The sequence below is a fragment of the Lonchura striata genome, chromosome 15 (genome assembly GCF_050655825.1).
Source record: "Lonchura striata isolate lonStrDom1 chromosome 15, ASM5065582v1, whole genome shotgun sequence".
NCBI classification, from domain to species: Eukaryota; Metazoa; Chordata; class Aves; order Passeriformes; family Estrildidae; genus Lonchura; species Lonchura striata.
Window position 1 is genome coordinate 14,677,868 of NC_140717.1, and position 26,024 is coordinate 14,703,891.

Genomic DNA, 26,024 nt, shown 5'->3' on the forward strand with positions numbered 1-26,024 from the left:
GAGCCTGGTGCAGGAGGAGATTTAGCTCTGCCAGCAGCAGGGCAGGAAAGCTCTTCCATTTCATCCATCCAGCTTTTTATATAAAACATGGGCTCTTAATTTAGGATCCCGTTAGGTGACAACCTAGTCTGGGAAAATGATTCAGTTAGAACCTGTGCCAGAAGAGAAATGCATTTGCCATCTGACTCATCCTGGCAGGAAAGACAGAAGGATGTTAAATTCAATGTGGATTCCTAATAACTGAACACAAGTGAAGGAAAACCCCCATCTGTGTTGTTCCAAAGAAGGCTGTTTTATTAACAGGCCTTAAGATGTGCCATTTATAGAACAGAAATATGTACCTGTACTCCATGTAAGGAAAACCTGTTGGAAACCAAGAGATAAAAATACATTAATTCAGAAATAAAACTGAAATAGACCCTGAGCATTTTTTCCCGTGTGCCCCTGGTTTCTCTGAAATTTTCAGTTCTCAGAAGTTTCAGCCTGCAATTTGTCACCCCAATTTGTCACCCCTTGAAAGGTTGCTCTGCCCCTTGCCAGGTGAGCAGCACTGAGCTGCCCCAGTTTCTTCATCTTCAAAATGGAATGTGAGCATGGTAATGATGTGTCATTAATATCTGCAAAATTCTTTAACAATCCTGAAGAGGGGAGTGCAGTATAATACAGTTACTATACCTGGAGGAAGTTCTGACCCCCATTGCAACCCCTGAACTTTGGAGATAGCCAGAAATTCAAATCCCCAATCCATCAAAGTGCAAACACCAGGCTCTCAGATGTGAGCATTTTGCAGTAAAATGTCACAATGTTTGTGGTCCCCCAAAATCAGAGATCACAAAAGCTCTGTGCTGATGTGCAGTGGTCTGTAAAGCTTCTTGCTGTCTTTCTGCTTTTCAGGTGCCTCTCTCCTGATTTTTCTTTTGCTTGCTTTGTTTTTTAAAAAGCAGAGGTTACAGGGAGAGGGGAGAGCAGCAGAGCTGGGAGCAGGGAGGTTTAATCACCTCTCTTGTGTCGCTGCACACGGATGTTGTTTCTCTTTGCTGTGCATCTCTAACATCAACGAGCACAGCTGGCCTGGTTTTGATTCCGGTAATGCAGATCTAAATCCAGGCACCCTCCACCCCGTAAAGCCAAAAGAGTTACTATTAATTAGATCAGCGTGGCTGAGATGAGAATCCGGGATTAGCTTCCCATTCACCCCGCGGGAAGGGGAGCAGCTCGCTGCAGTGGCTGTCCCTCTGTCTGTCCCCTGGCAGAGCAGGGGCTCACAGGCTGGGGGATGAGTTCCCTGCCCACGGGGAAGGGATTGTGCAGAGCCTTTCCCAGAGCTTGGTGGGGAACAGTTCCAGGATGAAACTCAACCAAAATATTGAAATCTGGTGGGTGATGTGATCCCTCCCCATCTCAAAGGGGAAGATTTTTTAAAAAATCAGAACCACATATATGTAAGTGTGTGTAGAGAGACCTCCAACAGTGAATCTTATTTTGTACCTCTGCTGCCAGACATCCTACTGGAGGAGCATCAGTTAAAATCCCCTCTGCCTGACCCTGCTCAGTGGCACCACCCAAGCCAGCATTCCTCCCACAGGGCTCTTCCTGAGCGCTGTCTTTGGTCCCTTTGCTGCACTTTACCAACAGCCTCTAAGATAATTAGCAGTCATCAGATGAGAATTAATTTTTAACAAACTTCTCCCTGCGTGGGAGAAGGAGTGGAAAGCTCAGTGAATGGCAGGAAAAGTCTGTGCAGGGAGTGACGACAGGTCCTTTTATCGTCTTCTAAAAACAGGGGCATTACCAAGGGTTTATTTACAGAAGCTGGGAGGAATAAGGGCGATGCTGTCAGCTCCTTAAGGCAGACACTGGTTTTAGTTATTGTTTCTCCTTTGTTTGCACAACCCTTGGGCTAGGGGGCTCCTGGTACCAGAGGAAACCTCCTGCTGCAGAGCAAGGGACATCTGATGGCAAATGCTGGACCTGATGCCCAGACACCTGCAGAGGAGGAGGAAGCAGGTCAGGATGCAGGAGATGCCTCATCCAGGCTGGCATCTGGGGCTGGAGCAGCAGAAGGTGGGAGCTGTGCATGGAGGGAGGCACAGCACACACATCCCTCCTGCAGCTCAGCTGCAGCCTCCCTTCCCAGCAGGGAAATGGGGCTGAGCAGAGCGTGGCCAGCTGTGCCCCAGCTGTGCCCCAGCTGTGCCCCAGCTGTGCCCCAGCTGTGCCCCACTGGCCTGCATTGCCCTGGGGTCACACAGCCTCAGCACCAGCAGTTGTTTTTAGGAGACAGCATCATCTGCAAATAGCTTTGCTCTGGCTCCCTCAGCAGCAGGCAGCCAGGAGGGGTTTGCATCCCTTGGATCATATATTGCCCAGAAAGCTCATTTAGTGCAAGCTGCCCTTATCTCATCCATTAAATGTGCAAGTGAATTGACCTGCTCCCTGATCCTGAGACATGGCTACAATTGCTGGCTGGGAGAAGGCGTCAGCCCCTTACTCAGCTCCCTTATCTCCACTTTACCAACCAGACGCTTAGTAAATCCATTATTTTTCACCGTTAATTCATGAGATGGCCATTAGTCAGAATTCTGTGACTGTACAAACAAGGGAAAAAGCAGTTCCCACCTTTCCATTATATCATGGGCCTTTCTCATAACCTGGGGAGTAAGTGTTCTCATTCCAATCAGAAAGGGTGTAATTAAGGCTCAGAACAACTTTCAAAAAGCTCTTCAACTAGATAGCTAAACTTAGACAATTAGTCCACAAAGGAAAAAGGATGAGTTGGAACTAGCCTAGAAATAAGAGGACCCGAACAAACATTTTTTTAAATAAAACCTGTGAAATCCACATTTTAAGACTTTCACAACCCCCCCCCCCAAAAAAAGAAGAAATACAGCCTGCAGTCTGCAAGCAATCACGGACAGGTTTAGATGTGTATGCTCAGCCTCTGCCCACCGTATTCTATCGAGGATCATCAGGAAAAACCCGTGACCTCTGTGCTGGCAGGGAACAAAACATCATCGGGTGTTGTCAGCCCCAGGATGTGCTGTGGCCATTACCGTGCATTAGCGCTCGTCACACGCATTTACACACAAGCCAGGATTGCTGCCTCTCAGGTCAGTGATAAAACCCCTCTGGAGAAGCAGATTCGCAGTGGGAGATGTACCCCTGGGCCAAAGAATCATTAAATTATCAGCATCAAGAAACCCACTGCAATGTGACTTGACAGCTGGACAGTGCAGTTGTACAGTACTAGGCTGAGGCTGTTTACTCGGGATTTTTTAAACCTGGCCACTGAATTTTTCCCCCCTCTGAATAATTTCCCATCAGTGCTGAGTCTGATCACCTTGCACAGTCCTCCACCACTTCCTCAAAGAGAGCTTTCAATCTGGTTGGGCAAAGACTGGGAGAAATCATAGGAGTACTAAGGTGGAATACAAAGGAGTATTAGGTGGAAAATACCTAAATATAGGATTCCTATATATATATTCCTATATATATCCTATATTCCCTATAGGGTTCCTTTTGCTGAGATTCAAGGCAAGGAAGTATTAAATAACCTGCCAGAGCACACTGGGAAGCTGAGCTACATTGCCTGAGGGCCTGCCTCACATTTGAAGAGAGATGCTCTCCATTCCTGTGGAGCAGAATATGCTCAGTGTTAGCTCAGGAAGCACAGATGCCTATAATCTGTCTTTTAAAAAGGTCTTTAATGACCAGGAAACAGCACAAAGATCTGAGTTCGCCTTATAAACCCAAACCACGTACTGGCTGTAAGCACAGCATTCCACCTCCCCACAACTCAGCTGCTCCGTGGTCTCTATGCAAGGGAAAACGAAGGGAAGGGAGTTTATTTTATCTTCCCTGCTGGTGGCTGCGAATGACCTGCGAATTGGTGTCATATGTGGCTTTTAAATTTTTTTTTTTTTTTTTTTTTTTTTTTTTTTTTTTTTCCGGTTGTAAAACAATTAGGCCTGATCTCCAGTTAGGATTTTGCTCCTCGTGTCTGGGAGGGATTTTTCTTTCTTGCTGCCGGGGAGCTTTGGGTATCTGGGAGTTGTAAAGATGTCTGTGGTTTTACTGCTAGATTTTTACAAACCTCAGGTTTGTATTTTTATTATGATTGCTGCTGTGAGGACATTTTAAAAAAAATATCGTGTTTCTCTTTGAGATTACATTTCACTCTGCTGATCTTTCTCTTGACATTTCAGGGAGTTGGGGGATACTGGCAAAACACGTAGGGTAAGCAAAGGAGATCTCCTTCACCCCAAATCCTACCTTTGCCAGCCTGGGGAGGCACAGGATGTTATCATTTATTAAATTAACACAGTCTTGGGCTGCTGCTAAATCTTTTCCCAGCCTTCTTTTTTTTTTTTTTTTTTTTTTTTTCCTCAGGCAAGCCTTATCTGAATATTCTGTTCTTGGGGCACCAGACAAATTGCACAGCTGTTTAACTGTCACTGCTTCAGACCTGTTTTCAGACTGCAGGGCTGTGTTTCAGATTGATTAAGCAAATGATACACAAAGAGGAAATCTCTCCCTTCCATCTCTTTAGCTGAGACTAATGGGGAAGTTGAGATGCAGAGATTTGCTGGCATTTGGCTGCTGTAGAGCTGTACCAATTCTCTGTTCTCACTAGTCAGGGGAATTCTAAAATCTTTTCATCTTGCCTTAAAGATACAGAATTGGTTTCCATCAGCTTGCTGAAAAAAATCCAAAAAAAGGCACGTAGAAACCTGCAGACTTGAAACCCATGGTCAGTCTCAGCTCGTATCTTTTTATTATGTTCACTTTCAAAGGACTCCAAAGAACACGGCAGCTATTAAGGAGGTGGTGATAGAGCTGTAAATTACATGGCAGTGCCCTGGAAAGAGCCGGTTTCAGTATTTGGAAAGAAGAAAGCTAAAGTCAATTTACTGTATGAGCCGTTGCAAACACTCAGACTTTCTGATTGATAGGATGGAAATGGGAGCAATTTAGGACAGAAGAAGTTTGGATGCTGGGAGTTATCCTGGATTATTTATTATCAGAGATGGTTTATTCCAGACACTGATAACGACAGTGCTGTAGTCATCAAGTCTCAGCCTTAAATAAACTATTTATGGGTACCATTAAAATGCTGTTGCTCATATCCTCAACAGATTTGGCCGGGATGGGCTCTGAGATAACACTGGGATGAATGGCTGCTCGACAAATTGTCTGGAGCCTCTGCAGGGTTCAGGGTGCTGCTTTTCCTTCTGCTCTGTGACCTTTAGCGAGGCAGTTCCCTTCTCTCTGCCCACCTCCTGCCAGGCTGGGACTGCCTCAGGCTGTACAAAAATCTGCAGCGCCTGGAACAGCAGCACAGGGATGTTGGTAGAGGCTTCTTGGCAGCAGAGGGATGCCAGCAGCTGATGATCACCAGCTGGAGTCATGGGGTTTGCATGAACACAGAGCTGCTCCATCAGAGACAGTCTGTGCCCCGAGCAGACTCCGTGGGCTTCCTGGGAGCCCCTGCTGACAGCAGATCTGTCCCTGGGGCACCAACAGTGCCGGGCTCCGGGGAATGTTTGTGAATAAAACCAGAGAAGATAGAAAGCCTTGGTTTTTGTTTTGTGTTTTTCCATGCGGGGTATGGTGGTTTGGCATCTGTCGGGCAAACAGATTAAGAACAGATGGGGAAGAATGTGAAACCCCGTTGATCTCCAAGGGATTATTTCAGAAACACGGGGAACAAACGTATGCTGGAGTCTGGCCCCTGCTCTTACATCCTTTCTGCAGGCGCTGCCCCAAACGTGTTTCGTGCTGGTGAACAGTTCTGCCCTGTGCCCTGGACACCTCCAGTCTGCCCCTCTTGTGCTGCTGTCCCCTTCCAGCCGCCGCCTCAGGCCTTACCTGGGCTGGACCAGGGAGCTACTGGGGGCTCCCTCCCCTGCCAGTGAGGAGAGGGGCTGCACCCTGCCCTGAACCTGCAGGCACAGAGACCGTGACCCCTCATTGTGCACGCTGGAGCATCCCAGCTCTGACAGCTGGTTTATTGTCCCTCTTTAAGCCAGCTCAGGTCACCAACATCCCCGGGCGCGTTCCCGCTCCCATCCCCGGGCGCGTTCCCGCTCCCATCCCCGGGCGCGGCCCCGAGCGCTGCAGTTCCGCCCGCAGCCAGCAGAGGGCCCCCGCCGCCCGTGGGAATTATTCAGGAATGTGTCAGGAATAGTTCGGGAATTGCTCAGGAGTGGGTCAAGAATGGATTGGGAATTATTCAGGAATGGGTCTGGAAAGGGTCAGGAATAGATTGGGAATTATTTGGGAATGGGTCAGGAATGGATCGGAAATGGGTCTGGAAAGGATCGCGAATAGATTGGGAATTATTCGGGAATTACTCAGGAATAGTTCGGGAATTACTCAGGAATGGGTCAAGAATGGATTGGGAATTATTCGGGAATGGGTCTGGAATAGAATGGGAATAGCTCAGGAATGGGTCTGGAATGGATTGAGAATAGAGTGGGAATTATGCAGGAATGGGTTGGGAATAGATCGAGAGTTATTCAGGAATAGACTGGGAATGGATTTGAATAGTTCAGGGATTATTCAGGAGTGGGTTGGAATAGATTGGGAATAGCTCGGGAATGGGTCTGGAATGGATCAGGAATAGTTCAGGAATTATTCAGGAATGGGTCAGGAATAGTTCAGGAATTATTCGGGAATGGGTTGGGATCAGTCGCACACGGGCACCGGGGCAGCGCAGGATGGACCCAGAGGAAAAGAAAAGTTAAACCTCAGGGAAGAGTGGAAGAAGTGTGCAGTGACCTTTGAAAATGCTGCATCCACTGCGTTATGTAAACTCATCCATGTTAGATCTCATCAGTGAGCACTCCTCACTAAATCCCCCCTTCTTTAGGGGCCTGGGACCCATGCACAGAAAATGGAGTCGGAATAGTTTAAAGCTACGTACAGCACGTCTGTGCTCAAGAAATAAATCCGTTCCTGAGTGGTGCTGTGGGAGATGCCCATGGTGCCTGGAAGAGCTTGGCTACCCCTTCTCTTCTGACTGTCCTCTGTATTGGAGAGAAATATGGATTTTACTCCTGGCCCACAAAGGAAATCTCGGTCTTTAACCAAGGTTGAACCATCAAGCAGAATACCTGGAGCTGGAAAGGGAACACAGAGGCATATGCAGAGAAACATACTCAAGTCTTGGAGAAAGTACTGCTGCCTTTCACCACAAATGGGCCTCAGTACAGCTCTCCTGAGGAATACCTGGAAAACATGGAACCTTCCAGGCACAGCAGCAGCACTTTGTGGGCTGTGTGGTGCTGGAGCTGAGCCTGGCCTGTGGACTCTGCACCTCTCTGGGGGCTCCCATGTCCACCTTGGCTCTTGCCAATATTTCAGGAATAACCACGGCTACGAGCCATGGGGCTCCTTCACCTCCCACTGATCCCTGGCTGTAACTGGGATCAGCTGTAGGAGAGCACCCAGGAGGTCCCACTTGGCACAACAATTAAAACTGTGTCCATCCCAGAATCAGAACAAGCCAAATCTCTGTGCAACAACTTCAGGGATACATTTTCAGGAGTAGAACCAGTGCGTGTGGCAGCTGAAGTGCCCGGCTAGCCAGGGGAAAGATGAGGTACAGCCAACATCCAGGTGGACCTTGGGTCCATAACAGAGGCCAGACCCCTCACTGGCCATAAAAGTCCTACATTAGGCTTTAAAGATTTGTTAGCTGTAATTAAGCAGCTTTCTGGTCCCATCAGCTAGATGTAACAATCCCTCCTAGCCCATTAACAAAAGGAGCTGGCAAGCCTGGATTTGATGACTGACTGAACAATATGAAGAGGTGGTGATTTGCTGGCGATGTGTTAAAACAGGCAGCAAATCAGCTGGCAACCTGCACTGGACTGAAACAAAATCAAAGCAAGAGGCAGATGACTTTGAATGGGCTCCAAAGGTCACAGAGAAACAAGGAAAAACGGATAAAGTTCACAGGAAAACAGAGCGAGCAGAAGGAGCGCTGCATCTTCTTGGCACTGGGAGCAGTTGGCATCTGACTTGGAACGAATGTATTTCTGAGTTAAAAAAAAACATTTATCTGGAGGGAAGCTGGAGGCATAAAACCCAAAATGAATTGGTGCATGTGAGCTTGGGAAAGCTCCCAAGTCCAGCACTGGGAGAGTGTGCAGGGACTGTGGTGCTGGCAAAGGCAGAGTTGCTGTGGAGCTGCAGTGCCACAGGGACGGTGACACTGGGGACAGAATCCAGCGGTGGCTGTCCCCCACGGTGGGTACAAGGGGTCACAGCTGCAGGATTGTAACTGCACCCTGTGGGTGCTTCACACTGTCACAGGTCAGCAGGACAATGCAGAAGAATCAGCTCCAGCATCAGAGCTCAGAGTCTGATGGTCCTTACATGAGATAGAACCACGCATGAGAAAGAAGCAAAAAAAGTCCCTTTGCACTGAGGATGCAGCAAAGTGGAAAAAGCACTGCCAGGCCAGTGGAAGGAGCTCAGAACACCCCGGAGGTGGGATGAACATCCCAAAGGTGGGATGCCTAGAGCAGAGGAGGATGAGTGTTAGTTGGTACTTTCCTAATTACAGGATCTGCTTAGCTATTTTAAGCCATGTTCCATGCAATATTGAAACACACAAGTTTTCATCTTTTGGCAGTTTGGTTGGTACAGCATCTAATTATCCCTGCAGCTTGGGGATGGCAGAAAATCCTTTTCAGACACCCAACAGAGATAAAATAGGTAGAGAATGTGCAAGCATTCCCTTCTCTCTTGCACTTTGGCAAGGGCAGAATCCAGCTCCCACAGTGCCTCCTGCACATTTGTCTTAGTATTTGCATTAGGAAGGCTTGGAGCAACCAAGCCCAGAGAAATGGGAAACACAAAAAGGAATGGTTTATACCAATTTTTCCCAGTGCTGTGACATGAAGAGTTCAACTCAGTGTGTGAATTGCAACCTACCATTAGTACCTGAGGGGCTGGAGCTCCTGAGGGCACCACCTTCCTGCAGGCAGCAATCTTCAACCTGGACATCAGAAATACCCCAGTCCACACGCCAAACCTGGAGCTTCTGACTGCCCCCAGCTAATGGCACTGGGCTTTTGGGATCCATGGGAGAGACTTTCATGAAGATCCCAACCTAGAAAGAATGTCTAGGTTTTGTAATGCAAAAAAATCCTGTATCCTGGAAGCCCCTGCACGTCCCTGCCATGGGGTTGGGGGTGTTCATGGGAGGGAGGGATTGTATCAGTGCTGTCTGGTTTGGGTGGAGGAGTGGGTGGTGGATGATGCCATTTCCAATTCCTAGCAGGAATCTGGATCTGTCTGTGCTGGGAAATTGCAAAAGAGAACATTGTGCTAATTAATGCCAAACAGGAGCGGTTTGAATATACATCATCAGAATAACCTTTAGTAACCACTAGATGCCTTCCATCCACGAGTGCCTCATAAGGACTATTTATATTTATTACGTGGCAATGGAAATACACCTCGAGAGTGACCTGCCCAGTGCAGCCAGAATGCCCAGTTAGGAGGGAATTGTCCAACGTGCACAGAATGAAACACCCTCGGTTCATTCACGCTCTGGGAGTGCTGGTTTCACCACTGGCAGCCCTCTGCACTAACTAAAATACCTCTGGGCCAGTCCAACGAGTTGTTTTCCAGGTTTGCTTCTCCGTGGTGTAACCACAGATCGTGCTCTATGGAAAGCTTTGAAAAGTCTAGAGTTACTGTAGGTTGCAGTGGCTGGATTGGATCCTAAAACAATGAAGCCAAATGTGAGAAGGACACAGATGGCTGTCACCTCTGTGCCATTTGGAGTGGGGTTTGGGCTCAGCCAGGCAGCCCCATGCCACAGTTGTGCAAATAAAGGCAGCAGAGTCGGATGCAGGAGTGCACTCACCTCTGACACGCTGTGGCACGAGGGATAAAATAGCAGAGGGGTTTCAGAGAGGGCAAAAAGCTCACCACACCTGAAGGACAGAGGATTTAAGGACACAGGATCATCAAATCCTGACTTCACTTAGGGAAAAGGAGGCTTTGCTGTGGCTCCTGAGGTACCTGGGTACCGTGGGCGTGGAGCAGCCTGACAGCCCTTCCCTGGGGGAGCTCATTGCCTGTCCTGTGTAACATCAGCTCCTTGGAAAGGGGATACTCACGTGGAGCTCAGCCAACAACTACCAACAAAGAGAGGCAGAGAAGGGAAGAGCCTGATGAAAGGAGGAATGAGAAAAAGCCATGGGAAAATAATTCAAATTGCCTTAACCGAGGGTGCACTGCCAAGGTCTAGACCTTGAATTCAGTGTGGTGCAAGGGGATGTAAACAAAACTGCATCCTCTGACTCCAGGGCTGGATTTAGTCCTGTCATGAATTCCAAGAGGACACAAAGGGGTAAGACTGGGCTTCAGCCTCCCCTTAAAAAGGCTCTTCTCCAGCGAGACACTAGCAATAGAGCAGATCTCTCTGGTAATTAAACTACTAATCAACCCCTTTTAAAAACTGCCTGATGGTTCCCATCTCAATCTCCTGTGAGGATGGGGAGGCTTAGAAATTTAATACAATTCTGTGGTTGAGTTAAACATCAGGCAGGTTTCAGACTGTGCTTTACTAGAACCAGATGAATTTCTAAGCTCAAAATCCAGCATACAGAATGCTGATTAAGTTTGATCTGGTGACCATCTGTCCTTATGTTTGTAGTATGAGTAGCTAAATGAAATTCTGGAAAAAAAAGGGTTATCTTAAATACACACAGGATAAAGCAAATTGAAGAAAGCCCCTTTCACTGTTGCTATGTGAATCTTCTCAGCAAGAGGGGAAGATTAGGTTAGTTTCTGAAGTTACATATGCTCAAGTTCACTTTTTTGGACTCTCAGAAGCTGAGACATCAATCTGTAACTTTTGCTTGAATTGCATCTTGTGAATTTTCATTTAACTGCACCCCAGCAGACACTTAGCTGAGTTCTGTAGTGAGAAATGTTTCGTGGTCACAGAAAGTCAGTATCTTGGAAGGTGTAAATTGGTGCAGCTCAATGCAATTTCCCTCCCTTTCCAACTTGACTTGGGCCAGCAATCACCCCAGATTGCTCCCCACTCCTTCATCCTTTAATCTATCCATATCTATTGATTTACCCATCTTTTTACTTAGATAGAGCAAGTGAAGACAATTAAACTATGAGCAATAGCTCAATAACCAACCAAAGTCCAGCTAAGAGCAGAGGTGATGGCTGTCAGACTTTTTTTTTTCCTCCCAATCATAATGGAAATTTGCTGGAGAAAAGAACAGTGAGATAAATGATGGCATAGCATAATGCCCTCCTTTGAAGAAAGCCAGCTAAGAGGCTGGGCCCATCTGCAGAATGAATAGGGAAGAAGAGAAAGTATTGGGAAATGCAGAAAAAGAACTCTGTGGGGATCACAAATACCAAAACAGACAGTGCTTGTCAGGCTCTCTAACGGAAATGGTTTCTAACATGCAAAGGCACCAGCTTGGTCCCCAAGCCCCATCTCAAGGCACTGGCTCCTTCGTGTGAAGCACCACAGGGAGTGCAAAGCAAAACCAAATCCAGTCTGTGTCCTCTGCCAGCTTTCCCCAGCTGCCCAAGGGACTTTGCTCTTTGAAAGGGAGGGTATCTGCTCTTTAAAAGGAGCTGCTCACATGTCAGCACGCCAGCCTGTGACCAACAGAGAGATGCTGAGGATGGCTGCAGGGACTGGGCTGGGTGCAGGACAGCTCTGCAAGAGGAGGCAGCTCAGCAGAAACCACAGCAAACCCGGCTGGCTGAGTCTGGGCAGTGCCTTGGGTGGGGGAAGCTCCCTGCTACTAGGGGAGCTGCCTGTTCCAGGCTTTCCCAGTGCTCACCCTGAGCCTGGCTGCTTGATCTCCTGGTAAACGGGAAAAGTCTGCAGCTGGGATGATTTTCTGGGGAAGAGAGAGCCATGAGAAGTCCCTTGTGGGGGGACATGAAAGGAGTTTGGCATGAAGAGCCAAGCAGATGCATTTGAAAGTTTATTCTGTGTTTATTGTCTGGCTGGCTCTGGTGACTCTGCATCCCCAGGCACACGCTCCTGCCTGGGTTAAAATTCACTTTTAGGTGCTCGTTCCCCGTGGCTGGGAGGTCACACAGACAAGTACCTGTGCAAATACATCTGGCTTTGACAACCCTGCCATTGGTGTTCAAAGGCTGCAGCTGACACAAGAAAAGTCAAGCATTAGGATCCTTTCTACCTCAGACAACCCTAGGAAAAGAGCACATTGTTTGGACGTCACAGGGCTACATCTATGTTTTCTACCGTGGGCTTTTTCTTTGCATTTTCATTTTCTTTGTGAAGTTTAAAGAGACGCTTGTTTTTCTTGCTAATTCTTTCCTCCTGGGTGCTGATAGGGATCTCTGTAACATGAGGCCAGCTGGAAGAAATTCAAACTGCTTTCTAAATGTTGTTATGATAGAGTGTGGGGGACATGTCTTTGAAGCTGCTGGGCTCTGGAGAAGTTAGGGGTAATTAAACTCTCTTTCTGGAACAAATCTGGAGCCCCTACCTGCGAAAACATGAGCCACTAGCTGGTGTCACCCCATGCCAACTTCTAGGCAAAAGAAAACTTAAGCAGATGCTACTCAGTTGATGTTTCTGCATCCTGGGAGGACGAGAGTGTTTGGCACAGCCAGGAAGCTGCAGCCTGGCTGTTCAAGCTAAACAGTGCAGGTGTGAAGGTGCACTGATTTGTGCTTCACATCTCAAATTGAACCTTCTTTTAAAGCAGGAGAAGGAGTAAGGGAATCCTCTTTCTGCCTTCTCGCTTCAAAAAAAAGGTAAATATTTTCAAGTACTCACTGGAAGCAGAACCTGTTGCTGGCAAACATGTGAGACAAGTCAAGGCTTTCCCACTCTCTCCTTCCCAGCTTTTTTGGGTTGAAAATGCCCATGGAACAGGGCTCTATCAGCCCATGGATACCCTTCCACATGGCACATGTTGGTTATCAGCACCTTGGCAGAGACAAAGGAGGCAGAAAAAGAGAGAAGCTCTCTAGGGAGGAGATATTCAGCCTATTCAGCCTAATGTTTATATTACTGATTCAGTCCTAGAGTAGGAAAAAAAAATAAAAAGGAAATAAAGGCTTTCCTCAGAGCCAGACCTTCAGAAAAGCCCAGTGGTTTATGGAGTGCTGGCCCTGTTTGAAAATCTGGCTTCAGTCGTGGCTACTGAGCCCTTCCAAGTTTCTCCTTCAGAGGAGAAGAGACTTGATGGGAGTAGGGCATGGTGGGAGGCTGACAAGCCCTCATGAAAGACATTTGTAATGTGTGGGGCCTTGGAAGCAACATGAAGAGACAGCCAAGAGCCCTGAGGAGCTGGAGAGGAAGAAGCTGCACATGGTCTGAGAATCCAGGTCTGCTGGGCTTTGCCTCCCTCCTTCCCTTTGTAGCTGTTTCCTGCACAGGCAGTTTCTGTAGGCATTTCCTGGGAAGGCTGCACAGCCAAAGTTGCATTTAAATTTTTGTTTTGTTTTGTTTTTTTTCAAACCACGCTGCTCAGAGTTAGAGTGTGTGTGTGTGGAGCAGAGAAGTACGAAATGAATGCAACTTTATCTGCATGGACAAAGCACGGGGAGGTTACAGCCAACTCTAACAGACTCTACATCAACTCACACAATCTCTCAAAACACACAGTGGCAAAAGCAGCACGCTGCCTGCCTGGAGGCAGCCCACTCCAGCTGTCCAGGGCTCTGCTCCATCATTCCCTCCTTTCCCCAGGGTACAAAGCAAAGCCCAGAGCAAAGCAGATGCCCTCTGGCCACCTCCTGGCCCTGGGTGCTGCTGCTGTCATCACCCCGTGCTCCCACATCCCTCCTCTCTCCATCCACCTGCTTGCTCTAGCCTTTTCCATGATGCTAGGAGTGTTTTGGAGCAGGAATGGGGTGTTTATATGACTGTGTAGCAGTTTTTGTAAAGGGGCCCAGTTTCCTAGCTGAGGGCTCTGAGTGCTCCAGTATCCACATCTCACTGGACATTACAATTCCCTGCCTTGGAGGAGATAGTCTGGGGCCATTTTCCCTCTTTTTTGGCTACAGGGAGGCTTGGCAACAACCTCCAGTAGGGATGTTTTCACTCTTCTATGCCTGCAGATGGGGAAGCACTGGAACACCCTCACCAGGGACATCTAATTGCTATAAATAATGGCAGCTGCAAATGGAGAAATGAGACAAACAGCTTTGGCTCTGCCCGGTTTCTCTTGGTTTCACAGATGACCAAAAATAGGGTGATATTTGACAATTCTCGTGCCAAGGCAGGCAGGTTTGGAAAAGGAAAAGATCCCAATTGACACCTCCTGTGTGCACAATGCTTTATGAAGGTCAGGCACAAAATCTGAAGCCCATGACGACCCTACACAAGAACTGATGCCAGGTTGGCCCAAAGGATGCAGTTGAGATCTGCCAGCTAATTATTTCATTAGTCATTTTAAATAACTGACTCAGCCAAGGATGAGCACACCCAGCTGTGACACCTGTAATTGAAAGGATGCAGAGAACAGGACGAATATTCCCAGATAAGATCCAGGGAAGGCACTCCTGCTGCTCTGCCTGATTGAGCCTCTCAAGACAAGTAAAAACACAGAGCAGCAGCCCAGGCTGAAACACCCATGAGCAATTAAGCAGAGGAGCGTCCTGCCAAGAACACTGGCAGGTGAATGAGTCCTAAGAACACCCAGGAACCACTGAGGACAGAAACATCCTGTCCTGAGCTGTGCTTCTCATCCATCTCCCCCAAAATCACACCATGCTGAGTGGTCCTCAGCCCCACGTGGGCTGTAATCCAACCCTTCCCCACCATGCCAGAGCAAGTGAGTGCCCAGTGACTCTCATTCTCCTTAACTCCATCAAAACCCAAGAATATGGAGCAGGTTCCAAAATTGCCACCCTCAAAACCCAAAGTACAGAGTGTGTTCCAGAATAAAAGCAGTTTGAGCGGTGTCAGCTCTGCCTGTGTTTGTTTCTATGGAAAATTGTTACTTTAATGTGAGTCATGGGAGTAATTAAGGGATAAATAGCAGCACTGCAGTTCATCAACACGCTGGTGCCATTGCAAAAGCAAAGGGAAGTGTAGGCATTCCCACAAACACAAATCCAGCCAGGGTGCTGCCAAAATAACTGCTCCCATCTTTGGGGCTTTGGCAGTCTCCCCTGGTCTTAGGCTGGTGTCGATCAGGAACAGTCCTGCTGATGAGATTTCCCAGAGAATCTGGGAGGTTGGTTCCATTTAAGTCAGGACACACAAGAAAGGGCCCAGTGCAGAAACACAACCTCATAAAATGAGGCAGGCTCAGAGGGCTGCTGTTTGTTAAACTTGACAGCAAAAGAAAAACATATTGCACCTTCACTGATTTTTCTTTCTTTTGTTCTTCTTTTTCCTTTAGAATATGCTGAACAAAAGGAAGAGCTTGCAGATGTTCCCTGTAAAAGCACAAACTGAATGACACCTGTGACAGTGCTGTTCTAGCCCTCCCTGTGGGATCACAGGAACTCAGGCCAGCATGGGTGGAATTTGGGGGACCTGAGGAAAGACTTGAAGAGCAGTGAGTGCCAGGAGTGCTCTGCGTTTGCACCTGTGCATGTGGAAAGACCCTTTCTCAGCTGAAATCCATTCTGTGGCCCCTTCCTCTCTATTTCTTTCTCCTTAGTATTTGCAGATGATTTCAAGCAACTCAGTTTTCCATTCTCTAATGAGCAATTTAAATGCTAAAGGGCAGTGTCTCTGTTGAAGGCAACTGAAGCCAAGGGAGCTGTGACAGTTTATGCCAGCTGAAGCTTTGCCTTTAAGTAAATGTTTTAAACTTTCCACTAAGGAGCCTAAAATAAGCCATAGCATGAAACATTAAGAGCGAAGAATGAACTCTGGAGACCAGAGGGATTTGGGAAATGAAATGAAATCCATCTTGCTGGCACATTTTCCTCCCTTGTCTATTTTTGGAATTTAAAAAATTCCCCCAGATTTGTCTTTTACAAACCAGCCTTTTGTTCAGTGAGCAGCATCCCGAGTCACAGAGAGCAGGTGAGCTCTGGCAAGGCAGGAGGCAAAATACAGAGCTGGAAACTATTAATATCTTATACTGCTGGAGAACCAAAGAGCTTGGCACAGGTGCTGTTTGCTTTCTTTAACAGGCTTTTCAGCTGTGCAACATGCAAACAAAAGATTTCTAGCTGGGGAGCAGGGGGAGTCATGATGAGCCCAACTCTTCTCCAGGGCACCATGATCCCTGGCAGAACCCAGGAGGTTTTCCTGGGGTTTTTGGACAGGTTGGACCATGCAAGGTGTGTTCACAGAGCTGAGGGGGAGGCAGCCTGGCTCTGCTCAGCAGACAGGCTCAGGAAAGCTGGGCTCCAACTCCTGCCTGTGGCATTAACCTTTGAGGGGACCCCAGCCTGGCACTTAAAGCCCAGTTCCCCTGCTGGCTTGCAACCACAATTTCCACTGACTTTAAGTGGAGAGGGGGATCTTTGTTGCTTATGAAAACTGAGCTTCCAAACACTTCACTCTCCCCATGTTTAAAACAAGAAGGAGAATATTTTGAGATCAGTGGATAAGAACACCTGGGAGCGCTAATACCTATGTGCCCTGCCAAGATACTGGGAGATTAAGCAAATATTTTGAGGGCTGTAAGATCTTATGAGGCGAGTATGGGGCTGTTTAGTATATCAAGGATATCTTTTTCTCCTTCCTTTCATTTTTTTCCACAAATGGAAGAACTCAGGCAAAGAGGCGGCTACTGAGACTCATGAAGGGAGTTTAAATTGAAAACAAAGAGCACATCTAATGGCACCCATGACTTGTCCTGAATATCACCAAAGAAGACATAACTGAAAAAGTAAATAATTTTTTGGGCATGCTGGCTGCACAGGCTCTTATTCCAAACAGGATATTATGAAGCTGATAATGGTTTAGAAGAGATTTTCCCTGTAGTGGGAGACTCCATCCCCAGTTTGGGGCAGTATACATTCAGGAAGACAATAGACTGGAGTGTGTGCAAAGAGAATAAAATGAATGATAAAGAGGTTTTGAAAACATGACCTGCAAAAAAAGGTGGAAGGAAGGGAATTTGTTTAGTCTAGAAGAGAGAAGAATGAGTGGAACACGATAATGATCTTCCAATATTTGCAAAAGGGATGGGAACTGTTCCCCAGGACTTTGGGAAGGGCAAGAAGAAATCAGCCTAATTTATTGCCAGGAAGTTTTAGACAGTACTGTAGGTAAAGCCAACTAAAGAGAAAACTCTAGGATGGGCTGCCTAGGGAAATGGGAAATGTCCATCATGGGAAGCTTTTAAGAAGAGACTGCAGCATTTCAGATATAAACTCAGGTACTTTACAAAACAAATCATGGTGTTTGCAGAGACAAGAATACCCCAGTGTGGGCAGACAGTTGCTTACACAAAAGTGTTTTGAAAGTCACCCAGGTGTAACAGCACTGAATAGCAGTTGATTAATTTCAAATTAAATAACTAGTGTGGGAGTAACAAACAGCATTTTTGTTTCCAAAATTGCTTTTCAACCTCATCTCTAAAGAATAAATAGTTTCCTAAAAGGCACTAATGACACAGGAAATTGTAGGGAAAGGTGACTGTGGTCCTGACCTCAACAGGAGAGTGCCACAGCACCTGGAGGGCTTTCAAAACTGGCAGATCAGTATAAATAATCTAATATAGACTCTGACTCAGGTAATGCAGCCTTAAGAGGATGCACCTTTATCTCTGTCTACTCTTCCTCTCACCTTCTGTGCCTGAAGAGTAAAAATAGCAACTTTATATAAAATTTTACACTCCAAATCACTGGCCCAAGTGGCTGCTCTTGCAGCCCTGTCTCCCTGCAGCATGGAAACCAATCCTGCTGCACATTGCATGATGGAGAGAGTTCAAGATCCCTGCCCTGCAAGTCCCAGCTTCCTCCCAGGCAGGATATGGAAATGCTGGAAGGGAGGAATGCAGCATGCACAAGGCTCATGGCCACAGGGATGGTGCTGGCAGTGGAGGCTCCTCACTCACCAGCCCAGGCAGAAATCTGCAGGCATCTCCTGACAAACACCCCAACAGCTCTTTTTGCAACACCTGATCTCTAATTAAAGGCAAAGCATCCTTCCCCAAAAGGATGAGCCTTGAATCTTGTGAGTGCTGCTGGTTGTTTGGAAATGATTCGCAGGAGAGAACTGATCCTCTCAGAAGGGAATCTCCAGTCTCCTCATGGGAAGGGGCAGCTGCTGATAATATCTGGGTGAAAACCCACACTCAGTTATGTTATTCCTCCAAAATCTCCTCCAGGGCTGTTTTTTGAACAGGACCTGGAGAAATTCTGCTAGAGGATGGTAGCACAGGCCAAAGAATGACTCAAAACCACCTCCTCCTTTCAGGATATTACATGGTCTGAAAGGACTGGATGCACCAAAGGTGAGAGCTGGTTGTGTGGCACTGCTCCAAAACAAATCTTCTGGAAGCTCTGGATAAGAATAATGATAATAATTTCTATCTAATAGACACAGCCTTGCTCTCTTCTGCAAGGGCAAGGCTGTGCACAACCAGCTTCTTTGTGAGCTCAGAGATCTGCTCCTACACCAGTAGGAATTAGGATATTCCAGGGTGGGATTCACAGCTGCATGACAGCAACACATCCGTGTGGGGCTGCAGGAATTTGATGCAAGCACTACCCTGCTTAATTCCCTGGAGGATGCCTGGCTGCTGTGATTTGCTTGCCAGAAGTGCTCTTGTGTCTGGGTCTCGCTGCAGGGATGCCCTGTGTTAGTTCCTCTTCCATTTTTCACTTTTTTTTTTTTTTTTTTTTTTTTTTTTGCCTAGGCAGGACTGAGTGTCCTTGAAAGCACCAGTTGTAACAAACAACCAGGGGCAGAGCTCAGGCAAATGCTGTGCGAGTCACAGGTCACAGCTGGAAGTGGTTTTAGGGGAAATTCAAAATTACTGTCAAAAGCAGTTCTCTCTCATTTTAATTGTAATTGGTTAATCTCATTTTATTTGCCTTGGGGCTATGGCTGTGAAGCTCAGGAAACTCTCAGGGCCCCTGCTCTGCTCTCAGTTACTCTGGGAGCAATTCTGGAGATTTTCAGCAGAGTTACTTTGGGTTTATCCCTTGTGCCACCGAGACCAGAGGCCATTGCTCTGAAACGTCCTTGGCAAAAGGAGGAATGAACGTGGCAGGCTGCTGTTCCTTTTTCAGAAATGAAACCTGACAAATGGCATTCACTGATTTAACCTTCTGTGTGACCCCTCTGCTGAGCTGCCAGCTCAGGGTGTGATGGTTTTTGTGTGTGTCAGTCTCTTCATCCTCTCTGGACCTGGAGGAGAGGAGGGATGGGCAGGGCTACAGCTGGGAAGGTGTGAATACAAAGCCAGGACAGCAGCAACTGAGAACATACCCCACAAAACAGAAAGCCAGCAGGAGCAGTGTGCTCCTGTAGGCATGGAGTGCACCTTGCACAGAGCCATGGGCAGGCTCTCTGCTGAGAGATAAAACCTCTCCCTGCAGTACACCCAGGGCATTGTTAGTCCAGTGGTGTCCCACCAAACTGCAGAGAAAATGAACCCCAGTGGTTTGATGGGATCAGTGGTGTCCCACCAAACTGCAGAGAAAATGAACCCCAGTGGTTTGATGGGATCAGTGGTGTCCCATCAAACTGCAGAGAAAATGAACCCCAGAGGTTTGATGGGATCAGTGGTGTCCCATCAAACTGCAGAGAAAACAAACCCCTCGGGATGAGCAGGAGCTGCTGCAAACACGGGATGCGCTATCGAGCCGGCGGTGCCTGGTGAGGAGTTTGGCACAGACAGGAGTGAACACACCTAGCAGGGTGTCCAAGGCCTCTGCCTCCCCACCCTCTCCTCAGCACACACGTGCAGTCCCATGGAATTTACTGTTTTGACTTGCAGGCAAGTCAAAAAGCTGTCGAACAGCGATCGCATCTAACACCACTCATCATCACCATCAATTGTTCTCCAAATGAAACAGGCCACATCGCCAAGCAAAATGCTTGGGAAGATATTTTTCCACTGGACATGCATCCAAAATAAATACAGGAAAATCTCCTTCTCCAAGCACTTTTCCTGATTACTTTTCATTTGAATCATTAGTAAACCCGAGATACACACACAATAGCACAAAACTGATGAAAACCCACTTCAACACAGTGCCCCATTTTTTTTTTTTCCCAGAGATTAATCCTCTTTGTTATTCTCAGTGTATGAGAAAAACATTCCTCCTGTCTATCCAAAGCCAAAAAAAGATGTGCACATCTTCACATGTGCATCCCTTGTTACATGGATGCTTTCTGCAGCTGGACATTTCAGCCCTGAAGAATGCTCTGGTGGGCTCTTGCCATGGTGTGTATAAACCCACATTTACTGTTAAGTCTGCCTTAACACACCATGTTGAGATGAAATCCTGTTGCTGCAGCTTTGGGATTTTGCTTCAAGGGAACACCAAGGTTGTGTTGTGACTATATTCCAACCCAGACAGATTCCAAGTTTACTGTCCTGGTTTACAATAAGGGCAAGGAAGAAACCTCATATCTCTGTGAGGACTGAGAATAATGACCACCTGCACTGAGATCTGCAACCAGGGCAGAAGCACAAGGAAAGGAGAGCTTGGAAGAAAACCATGACTTTCCCTCACTGCCTGTGTCCAGGAGCTCTCAGCACTCATCCCTTCCCTGGACTGCTCCGTGTCACTTCAGGAAGGGCCTGGAGCAAGACATGCTCATCAAGGCTGGAGTTTAGCTCTGCCAAGATCTGAATCCAAAGCACACAGAGCCTCTTAACTTCAGTTGGTCCCACCCAAATGGCCCAGGTTCACTCAAACCTCAAATCAAGACCCATCCCAGGCTCTGTGCACAAGACCTTCTCTCTTTTTCTCTTTGTCCAAATCCCTGCCTGCAGCGGATGTCCTGGAGAACCTGGCTTGCAGCTGGAGACCATAATGAAACTTAGAGAATGTTCACTCAACTCCAGTAACCCAGAGATGGGAAAGGCAAATTACAGGCCTGTAGTGCTCGGCGTTTGCGTGCTGGCATTGCCTTTAAATGCGCTAAACATTTAAAGAAATGTTCTGGTTTGCAAGTAAGCAGGTTTGCAGCCAACAGCTTTTACTTGGTGGATTTTCTAATGGTTCAGTGTCCATCTCTGCTCTTGTCTCCATTTCTGTGTGACAGGACAGATCACAAGAAATGGATGCACTGAGCTATGGTACAAGCAGGTAGGACTCCAAGAGTTTTCCAGGCTCCATCCCACACCTGGCATCGCAGACACCAGGCTGGTTATTTATTTCTGTGCAAAGCAGTGGGCAGCCCAGTGCCCCATCTGGAGGTGACTACATCTAAATGGAAGCCATTCCTTTCAATCTATCCTGACATCTGCATGCAGTCGAGCCTCACTGCTTTTTGCAGTGAAAGTGGGAGTGTTTAGACATGAAACATGCCAGAAGCTGGAGCTAGGATTGTACCACTGCTTAGAGAAGCAGCATTACCAGCACCTCTAGTCTAAATGTAATTTACTTTGCCCTGTTTTGGATTGTTTCCTTGGCTTATTTCTAACAAGGCCTCTGCCTGGCTGTGAGAGCAGCCCTCAGCTCACTGCTGTGCTCGTTCCTGGGATGACTTGGAGCTGGTGGCCTGGCAGGCACATGGGCTGCAGTGTCACAGCCTGGGAGGTACCAAACCAGAGCACTGTGCCAAGGGGAATGTGCTGTCTGGAACGCTCTGTATGTGCTGGAAGTGCCCAGAGCAAACACGGCTCCGTCCCCTGCAAAGGCAGAGTCACAATCCCTGCCTGAAAAGAGAAGCCCTTTCTCTTGGCCATCTGGATTCCTGCTCTGATGAGCAGCCACTCAGCACTGAGACTCCTGGCAGAGCTCTATTTCACACAGCACAGCTGCCTCAGGGCTGTGCCAAGCCTGTGCCCCTGCTCACCCTGGCCAGCTCAAGCTTTGGGGATCTCTGCCCTCACTTACTGCTCCTCCTTTCCTGTGCTGTGCTCATATAGAACAAACTCTATATGATGATGGACAAACTCCCCTCAGATGAAGGAGCCATCCCACAGCAGTAAGGTGGTGGTGCTCCCCAGAGCTGCTGCCTTCAGAGACCCTGGGATGTGTTTTTGGCCTGTCCCTGCTGCTCTGCTGCTATCAGCCCCAGTGTAAACCAGTGCTCCCAGTCATGTCATGCTGTGGCAGCCCCTTGGCCAGCCCAGCGCTGTCTTGGGTGAGCCATTCCTTGTCAGGAGCCCTCAGGATCTGTGGTACAAGATGACAGGAACCTGGCAGAGAATAGATGCTTTCAGAAGAGGTCCCCCTCTCAGCAGCCCCAAGACTCCTGTGCAAATACCTGACATTTACTAGCATTGCCTGAATTTTGGGTGAGGGTTCCTCCTATTCCTGCTCCACAGCTCACTGCTGACATTTGAGGAGCAGTGATCCTGATCTCACATGATAAGCTAAACCCAAACCTCCTGAGGCTGCAGCTCAGAGAGCAAACAGCTCTGTCTTTCACCACTTGGAAGCTGGGGCTGAACTGTGCAACAGCCACAGCTCAACCAGAGCCTTCCCCTAACTCACAGCCACCAGCTGGCCTGCAGGCATTGTCCAGACTCTCTCTCAAGCAGAGCTCACAGCAATGGATTGTTTCCATAAAAAGCTGAGGGGGGAGGCAGCATCCATGGCAGGGACTGTGGCTGCAGGAACTGGTCATACCTACAGAGCAGGAGATGGAGGGAGGACAGGGCTGGAGCTGCATTGTGCTGACATCCCAACAAACTGGAGCTTTGGAACAAATCTGACTTTGTGTTCCCTCCCTCTTCCCACCCCCAACCCACTGCATTATTTCTCACAGAACAAAAATCCTGTCTCTTGCCCAGCCCTACCACCAGAGCACTAATCCTTTGGCTGTGGTGTTGGATTAAGTCTTGGACCCTGAGAAAACACTTCCAAGCCACAGTGAAGATTTTGTTTGTTGGGGTCTAACCCATGTGCAGCTCCTAGCTGCCATGGTTTTGAAATAGTGCCTTTTCTTTTGCTTTTAAGCAGCCCAGATGAAGCAAGGAAACGAGAGCTGTTCTGAGAGACTACTGCTAATGGTCTGAAAATAAACCCAGTATTTTTCTTGGCTTGTAAAGGAAAATGGTTACCTTGATTGCAACTAGGTTCTAACATACATTTCAGACAGTAATGAAGACTGCAGATATGAGACTTGAACAGGCTCTGTTAAACAAACCTTTGCAGAGTTTTTTTTTTTTTCCTTTTTCTTTCCATTCTATACCCAAAACTCTGCCTGGTTTAGCTGAGGACCTCTAATGGCTTTTTGGAAAAAGGAGCTTTATCTCAGGTGCTAAAGTTGGGAGCCACCTTTTATTCTTTACCATACTGACAAAAGGTTAATGAAACAGAGCTGGCATCTCATCAAGGCCAGCACTGAAAATTAGGGACAAAGCTGCCATTAAAAATAACCAGATGCATGTGCTTCTACCCCTGACACACCGGTCTTGAAATATCTCCCTTTTGGGTTGTACAGCTTCCAAGGAATAGCAGGAAATTACAATTGTTACACTGGCCAGAGAATGGATTTAATTTGTACTGTTTTATCCTCCCTGTTGGAAACTATCCTTTCTTTTCTTCCACACCAGCTAGAAAGAAAAGGAAAAAATCAGCAAACACAACACATTTCTGTACAAAGCCTTCCATGCAGTTGGATCACAGCCCACCTTGAGGCATGCTTGCTTCCTCTATCAAAAGGACTGTTTCCCTTCTTCAGGGTTTATTGTGCCACATGCACATATAGGGCATTCTACAGATAAATTTATGTGTGTTTAATTAAAGCTAATTTGAAAACCACTGGTTGGTGAGTTCAACTGGTACACCAAGCTGATGCTAGGGGTGTAGGTGTCTAGGTGCTACAGAAAAAGTTGTTTCTCAGGGTGATAAAGAGCTGGTTAAAGGGACTGTGCTCATGCCAGGGCAAAGCCTGGTGGTTACAGTTAAAGTATCTGCAAGAGGAAAATTGACTTTTTGGATGCAGAGGGAGGAAGAAGCCGCAGTAGAAGTGACACATCAAACTGTCCAGGAGTGACTGTCCAAACAGGCTCCAGAGCCTTGGCTGGTTTGGATTAGCTCAGCAAGCATCAGACTCTTACGAAGACAAACACATTGTGCAAGCTCAGAGAAGGAGCTGGGCAAGTTGTAAGCATGTACACAATGCTGAGGTTGCTTCAGCTGAAGGGTAATTGATTATTGAGCAATCATAGGCCAAGTAATTTGGTCTCATGTCTGTATGAGAAAGAGGTTTGCACTCATCGAAACCACCCGTTTTCCTTGAGGAGGTACAACTCTGGGAAACAGCCTTTGGAAGGAGAGGTTGCTGGTCTGGATAGATGACAAAGAGCTGCAGATTTATGAGGGATGAGCAATGATAGACATTTAAAAAAAAAAAAGAATTTTGTACTCTTGTGACATCACAGTGGGAATATATTTGGCTTTGTTAAGGCTGGAGAGATGATTGCAGTGACTGAGCTAGAGAGCCTTAATGAATTACTGCTGGTCAGCTGAGCTGTGCTAAGTGCCTGTGCTGCTGGACACAGAGTACCCTGCATTAGCTCACGGCTGATTTGAGGCACAGTGAGGCATAATGTGGTTATCCAGAGCACAAACTGGCCTAAGCCCATAGCCTAAAACCCTTTGGCTTTTTGGAAAGTACCTAGTCACGTTAATTGGCTCCAGTGGGATGGCTTTAACAGCTCATGGGCTCCCGAGCACAGGGATCTCCAAGCTCACAGGAGGACTGAGGGTGGTTCTGAGCTCAGAGAGGCACGGTCCTGCTCCAGCCAGGCTCTGCACCTCCCTGGGGAGCACAGCCCCAAGACCTGCACCAGAACTGGTTTGTTACTGACTCAGGAGGGAGGAATCACAGGAATGCATTAACAGCACAAACCTGGGAGGTCTAAAGGAGGTCAGGGAGGAGAAGAGCAGCTCTGCAGTGAGGCCATGGGAAAGCACTGGAGCTGTTCTGCTCCAGGGCTCCAGCCCTGAGGTGATGTGGCTGGAAGCAGATGAAAGGTGGCTGGCAAGGCATGGTGAATCACTCCTGTAGGGAGCCTTCCCTCCTTCAGCAGGGACTGGAGCCAAGAGCTGAAGTGACTCAGGATAGCAGCATGGGCAGATGATGAAGCAGAGGATGGCACAGCTCTGATCAATGCCTGTCATGGGGCCAGACCATGTCAGGTCCAACAGCAACCCTGGGGCAGGAGAACTGCAGCAGCATTCTTGGTGGGGCTGCCATTGCCAATGATGCTGAGACTTTCTGGCTATATTTTCTGCCTCCTAAAGCTTAATTTTCTCTTCCCTAGAGAGGAACAGGAGCTTCCAGAAAACTTGCCTCTGGAGCTTGCTTCAGCCCTACCCTGCCAATGCAGAATGCTGAAGGAGGGAGGATGTAGAAGGGAGAGGAGAGCAATACTGATAAAGTGAAGCAAAAGGAGCAGGACTGACAGGGGAGAGCACAGGGGGTGGGGGGACAGGCTGCTGAGCTGGGGTCCATGGCACTGCCACGCAGCCCTGGAATCAGGTGGTGATACAGAAAGGAGTGAGGATGGGTGGGGAGGGAGAGGAGAGCAGACATCCAGCAGCAGGGATGAGCAGGGACATGGCTCTGGCTACGAGGTGCTGGAGTCTGACCAGGCACTCAAGCCTGGATAAGTTGTGCCCAGAGCTCCCTCTCCTCCAGGTGCCATGCACACAGGCTTACAGCTCAGAGCCACCATGATGGGATGCAAGCACAGATAGGGGCTTGTCTGCTGTTTGTGTGATCCATCCTGGGGGCTCCTGGCTTGACACAGCCTGAAAATATGCTCAGCAATTCCTTGCACCTTTATAGTGGTCTGGACAAAATTTACAGCAAGAAAAAGAGGCCCAGGAAAAGCTGTTTGCATGGCAGGTCCACACAAAGAACACTTAATCCTGGGCTTTGCTACCTGTCACAGTGCATTACACTCCCCTGCAGCTGACCCCCACCG

At 47.7% G+C, this 26,024-nt stretch overlaps 1 protein-coding gene across 1 annotated transcript in view; it reads right to left on the reverse strand.

Moving 5' to 3' along the window:
• Window positions 1-84: 84 nt before the first annotated feature.
• The window catches only part of LOC144247222 (uncharacterized), a 109,394-nt gene continuing 83,454 nt past the window's right edge, over window positions 85-26,024 (reverse strand). Inside the window, exon 9 of the mRNA XM_085593382.1 lies at window positions 85-7,121. Within this exon, the coding sequence (XP_085449508.1) occupies window positions 6,868-7,121 (254 nt within the window). The 3' untranslated portion in view covers window positions 85-6,867. The remainder of the gene's footprint in view (window positions 7,122-26,024) is intronic.